At 32.5% G+C, this 5926-nt stretch overlaps 1 protein-coding gene across 6 annotated transcripts; it reads right to left on the reverse strand.

Moving 5' to 3' along the window:
• Positions 1–854: 854 nt before the first annotated feature.
• LOC106770840 (transcription initiation factor TFIID subunit 13) lies at positions 855–5433 on the reverse strand. Of its 6 annotated transcripts, none has more exons than XM_022784948.1 (7): positions 4883–5433; positions 3219–3274; positions 2684–2895; positions 2565–2602; positions 2353–2412; positions 2192–2266; positions 1024–1158 (listed from the first exon to the last, which is right to left on the reverse strand). In XM_022784948.1, exons 3-7 carry the CDS (start codon positions 2784–2786, stop codon positions 1024–1026), a joined length of 411 nt encoding a protein of 136 aa, XP_022640669.1. In that variant the 5' UTR covers positions 2787–2895; positions 3219–3274; positions 4883–5433. The 6 variants fall into 6 exon arrangements, with proteins under 6 accessions (XP_014512148.1, XP_022640669.1, XP_014512149.1 ...); XM_014656663.2 differs by lacking the exon at positions 3219–3274 and having other exon boundaries at positions 4883–4993; positions 5126–5432; XM_014656664.2 differs by lacking the exon at positions 3219–3274 and having other exon boundaries at positions 4883–4993; positions 5119–5432.
• Positions 5434–5926: the final 493 nt, after the last annotated feature.

Below are 5926 nucleotides of genomic sequence, written 5' to 3' on the forward strand. Positions count from 1 at the left end.
ATATATATATATATATATATATATATATATATATATATATATATATATATATTATTCAATTTAATTCTAATATTTTTTTTCTTAAAATGAAAGTCATTCTCCAAAATAAAACAAGATTTCTATTTTTTATACTAACATTTTTATTAAAAATATATTTTAACATTACATAATATTAATCCATATTTTGTTAATAATAACTTTAACTACTAGATTTCAATATAAATAATATAAATATTAGCAAAAATAATAAATTTGATCTCCATTAAAAAAAATCAAATTTACCATTTATATAAAAATTATTAAATAATTTATGTTTATAAAAAAACATCAATTAATAATATATTTTTTTAAGATTTTATACTTAATTAGTTTTAATATTATAAAAAAATAATTAACAAAACATAAATTAATAATATATAATAATATAATATATTAAAAAATCACTTTTAATAAAATATCAATGTAACATTTATATAAATAATAAATGTTGTCTTAATTTGGAAAAAAATATATTTTATTTTGAAAACTTTGAAACTAAATTAAATAAAAAAAAAAACATATAAAGATTAAATTGAAAAACAATGATACTTGTCACGTAACAATATTCTACCACATGACATTAATGACATTAGCCGTATCACATATCATACTGAGAGAACTTCACCTTTGGCAAGTATTTTTACATAAAAGAAAATAAAAAAACTTAAAAAGGTTAAAAATTTTAAAAAAAAATTTAAAAATCATATTGACATTTGACAAGTCATTAACACCGTCAATAATTTATTTTCAATCGTTACCTAGTTGAAACCCTTTAAGAAATATATGCAAATTGAAATTTTTTAAAAAAATGAAAATCAACTCAACATAGACACCATTCGAATAATTAAACCAATCTTGTCACATTAAATTTGAACAAGAAGATAAAATAATATTTCAATTCGACATGGATTAGAAGGCATTAATTTAAAATCCACATCATCAGAAAAACTAAACATTAGTGCATTTTTCAGTAATCTCCGTTACTCATCCTTCCACGGCCTCGTCCACCTCAAAAACCTTCCTCAGTTTCTCTTCATCTGACTCAAAAACCTTTCTTGCTTGTTTCAGTTCTTCATTCATAGACAGTAGTTCCGTACAGCGGTTAAGTTTCGGCAAATCCTGCAGTATACAGTTATGGATATTAGACAAACAATAAATATGATAGTAGTGTTATCTCTGGTGTTTATAATGTAGATCATATTAACTTATGACAGCCTAAACTTTTAGGGTTTTCTTTGTTTGAACTGCGTTCTTGGCCGTATAAGACAATTTCAAATTTCTTGCCTACTATCTACGGAATGAGGTCATCCAGAAGGTTGCTGGGTAATGAGTAGTCAATACCAACCACCCAAGGATTGAGGTCATTTTTTACCTTCACTTGTTACCAAATGATTAAGAGGTAGGTAGTCTTCACCAGTTTTTTATAATATCGCGCTGCTTTTGCTCAACTTAATGAAAAGTGAGGTAACGTTCATGCAGGAAGCGTTTCTGCCAGTGCATGTTCTACGGTACTAACTGACATTTAGATTTGTTGGTAATACTTAATGATCCTTCAGACGCTGTTAACTAAGCTTAAAATGACACATGTAGGTCTAATGCCAATTATTAATTGGTCCCATCGCCACAAAACCAAGTCTATAATTACATTCATCAGTGGCTCTCTGCAAACTCGTATTTATAAGTTGATCACTAGTCTAAAAATGTTGGCAGTTGGTTGTATATAGACACGAAAATGTCAGACTCCTTAGCTCTACAGGTTAATAAAATGCTAATAGTGGTAATGTTAATTGTTCACATGCTGATAAAGGTAGATTGGAAAGAGCAATTTCTGGCTAGTATGATTGCTAGATAGCTATTGTATTGTGAAATTCTGATTCTCAATAAATTAAGAAATAAACACTTATAAAAAGACGGATCAATTACGTAGGTTATTCTAATACATTCAAGTGTTATAGAGAAATTTTCCGTTAGTTTGAGCAGGATTCCTGTTTAATTCATTTGTTGAGTTTTGTGTTTCTCTTTGAATACATAAGATTTTAACAACTAATAAAAGGATGTACAGAGACCAACATAAATATATGCCTCTAGAATTCAAGGTTCCCAGTAATTTTAAATCTTCATAATAATTTTTTGCCATATTTTAACAAAGTACCTTGCGAATCAAATAGAGAAAATCCTCAACTGATAGCTTCCCTCTTTGAGATCCGATATCTTGGGCTTTATGAACCTTGGCAGACAAATTAAGCATAAGGAAAACCATGCTTACTAGCTCACTCAGACGGAATTGAACAATTTAAAAGTTATGAGTATTACCAGTTCTGTGACATATTCCACAACAATGTCCTCCATAAGAGCCACACTTTCAGGAAGCGGCTAATTGAAACAGCAAAAAAAATTATAGGCATAATTCTTTAAATTACAAGAAAAAAAATATAGTTAACGTTACATAACAAAGACAATGCAATGCAAATTATGTGTAGATAGGCACATGAGCCGAAGGGTAAGGGTTAATGCTTAACACTCACATTAGGATCATCTCCAAAGCCATACATCATGTGCTGCACTAATGTATCCAAAAAAAAGAATATTATTACGAATGAGAGGAAACTGGACTAAAATGTAAAACTTAGATCAAAATTCTCACATTCTTTTTGGAAAACTCCTCTTTTGCGCTTGGATGAAGTTTCTGATGGTTGTGAGGAAGCTGCTCTTGGTTTTGATGAGGTTCCAGCAGCAGAGCTGCTCATTGCTATAGGTCAAAGCTTATACTGTTACCTTCAGGTGGTATCTGGAGTTAATGAATAGGAGAGACTGAAGATACTTTTGGATCTTTCAATGCAGTTTGTAGGTTCTGTCCTGCAAACAGAATACCAGAGAATAAAAAACACGAATAATGACAGGAATCAAATTAAGGAAAAAATGAGAGACATTGGTCTTAGCAACTGCACGCCCCTCAAATGGACTTCCAACTTGTCCCGGGCTAACCCACCCAACCTACCCCACCGTGTAACATCCTAATCTTCTGGGTGTCACTAAACCGTGCCAAAAATTAAAATTTTCGCAATCAAGAGTAATTTCTCAAATAAATTGAATACAATTAATATTTACAATCCAAATATTCAAGTTCAATTGTTTGCAAATACATAAATATGTTTTACAGAATAAAATACAACTCTTACAAAAGCCAAACATTAGTTTTCCCCATCTCTCAATGTCTACACGGCTCCTGAAATATCTGCATTTGTTCCCGTATAACACAAACACTATACAATCATTGTCACACATAAACAAATATGGATGAGCTAACAGGAAAAAAAAAAACATCAAAGCATCAATATAACATATTGATCAAACAGTAACCACCAGCCTTAATAACAACCATACCAAGACAATTATTGGTCTCAACGATACCATAAGCAGTTCAAACACACCTAATCCAATCTTTGACATGTCACAACATAACTTCACAACAAAACATGATCAAACAGCAATTCACAGATGATTTTCACGCCCAAACAAAATTACACTTTACCCATTCAACTAGGTTCTACAAACAGCCAACAAACTACCATTTCGTATAGTTTGCTTTACATGCCTTCTCTTACCATATCAATCAGCCAACAACCGTGAATTGCAGTGTTAAATAGAAGTTATCATTCTTTCATTCATACAAGAAGCAGCATCAGTTAATCAGACCAGTGACTTACAACAATGCAGCAAATTCAGCAGGAATTAGTTTAAAGTATGGCATTACAACCTGATGCAGTAAGGAGCCATATCAATGTAGGTTTAACCTCCCAAAACAGTGTAAAACATTAAAGGTTTGATGCAGAATTTACAACTATAACAGCAAGAATTTAGTTGAGGACTTTCAACCATTCAGCAAGCTTAAAACACACAAAAAACAGCTTAAAACAGTTCTAAAAAGCTCGCTAGCCAGCCCATGCTGTGCAGGAAATCCTAAGCCACTGCCATGCACAAAACCCCTCCCTTGAACCATGCGTTTCAGCAAGCCCTCCGATTTTTATCAATGTCATTCCCAAATAGCACTGCATGGCCATCACAGACACCATTTGTTGAAAGCATTTTTTTTGTCGCCTAAAATCTCAACAAACCTTAAATTTCCCCACTAATGTAATATAGGAGTCAACCAAGGATCAATCCGTGGACTTGATACTTATCAAGTTTAGAAATTGTAGAATTAAACCTAATTAGTTATTTACTAAAAACTAGGTGGAGAGAAAAATTGTAAAACTGAAATCTAAAAAAATGAAACTAAAAGAATTAATAACTAAGTAACACTAATAGAAAAAGATGAAGCAAACAATGCATGATATGTGTCGTATATTACTGTAACTAATGTAATTTATATTAACAAGACCTAACTAAACGCAATAACTGTAACTTGACAATGTAATCAAACTAAAATGCAGAATTAACAGAGTAAAGGTACTGGGAAATTGCAATGGCAGAGAAAAAAATTGAAATACGAACAAAACGGTAATATACATTCAATGTTCATATCATAACAAAAAAACAGAATTAAACCAATCAACTATTGCTAATCTACAGTAAAGGAAACCAACACAATTCAAAATACAAGAACAGAAATGAATTTAATCAAAGTAATCTAAATGGATAAAAGAATGAACCAGCAGGACTTAATATCGGAATGTAAATGGCAACAAGATAAACGCTAAAATCATAACAGGAACAAGACCTCAAATGAAACCAAACTAAATTGCAAGAATCGTAAATCAAAGCAGTAATTGTAAATTGGTAATGCAATCAAACTAAATGCAGAATTTCATTAAAATCTGAAAAAGGAAAGTACAATTGATACCAGAAATCAAAGAAAATCGCAAAGTCTGACACCCAATGTAATTGTCTCCGAGTTCCAAGTTCCAGTGAAAAGAGTGGAGTTCTATCTCTGAGAAAAGCTTAATAAACCTAACTGAAAATGATAAACCTAATCTAAGTACACCGTCTGTCACCCTCACAAAATGCTATTACAACCCTTTATATAGGGTAATCGTAAAACAGAAAAGAAAAAGAAAAGAGGGAAAGGGGAAGAACTACAACTAACTCGAAGCTTCTCGAGCAACTCCTAACTGACTCTGAATCGCTCTCCAACCGTCAACAGCTTCTGATCATCATCTTTCTGGTCCAATTAGCTTCTTGGGCTGGCTTCATTTGGGCCTCCTCCTCGCTGACGAACTTTAGCTCGAAGGTAGAGAGAATTGGGGAAATCTTCTTCGCGAGCCCTAGCTCCAATTGCTTCTAATTTGGAGAAAATGAAGCCTTCTTCACGGGTATACTCCTTCAGTAAACACACAGCTGTGAAGGCAGCGTTTCATTAATCTGCTGCCCAAAATGGCTTCTGCCCAGTTTCAGCCAATGCCAGACAGGTCTTCACGGTGTGCACCCACCCATGCAGCGGCCCAATTCATTTGTTCCATTCCCTCACAGCAGCCTCGTGGGCTTGTGGCAGCTACTGCAGCCCAGCCATCATCAAAATGGTGCAAATGTGCTTTCCAATCAGTGCTGGCCCATTAGTGACCTGGCCCAATATATTTTCTTCAGCATTAGCCCACTTTTATTAATTCCTGCAACATCATAAAAAAAATAAACTGGTAAAAGAAAATGAAAAATAAAGCCTAAAAATAATGAAATTTTATTTTTAATTTTTTGAATATCTTTTCACAAGAGAAAACACCTAATTATTAAAAAAAATGTTTAAACCCTTAAATCGTCCCTATTTTTGGGACTGATTCCCAATTTCATCCCTCAATTATTAAAACTCCTAATTTGGTCCTCATAAGAGCCAATTTGAATGAAATTGACCCTTTCCGTTAAATAAAGTTAACAGCGTCAAATATTTTGCCAG

The sequence above is a fragment of the Vigna radiata genome, chromosome 8 (genome assembly GCF_000741045.1).
Source record: "Vigna radiata var. radiata cultivar VC1973A chromosome 8, Vradiata_ver6, whole genome shotgun sequence".
NCBI lineage: Eukaryota > Viridiplantae > Streptophyta > Magnoliopsida > Fabales > Fabaceae > Vigna > Vigna radiata.

Coding starts and splice junctions, on each gene's coding strand:
- LOC106770840 (XM_014656662.2), bottom strand. CDS start 2,786: ATGAGCAGCTCTGCTGCTGGAACCTCATCAAAACCAAGAGCAGCTTCC. Junction 2,603..2,683: donor AGGAGTTTTCCAAAAAGAAT/GTGAGAATTTTG, acceptor TGGATACATTAG/TGCAGCACATGATGTATGGC. Junction 1,159..2,191: donor TTCTCTATTTGATTCGCAAG/GTACTTTGTTAA, acceptor TGTATACTGCAG/GATTTGCCGAAACTTAACCG.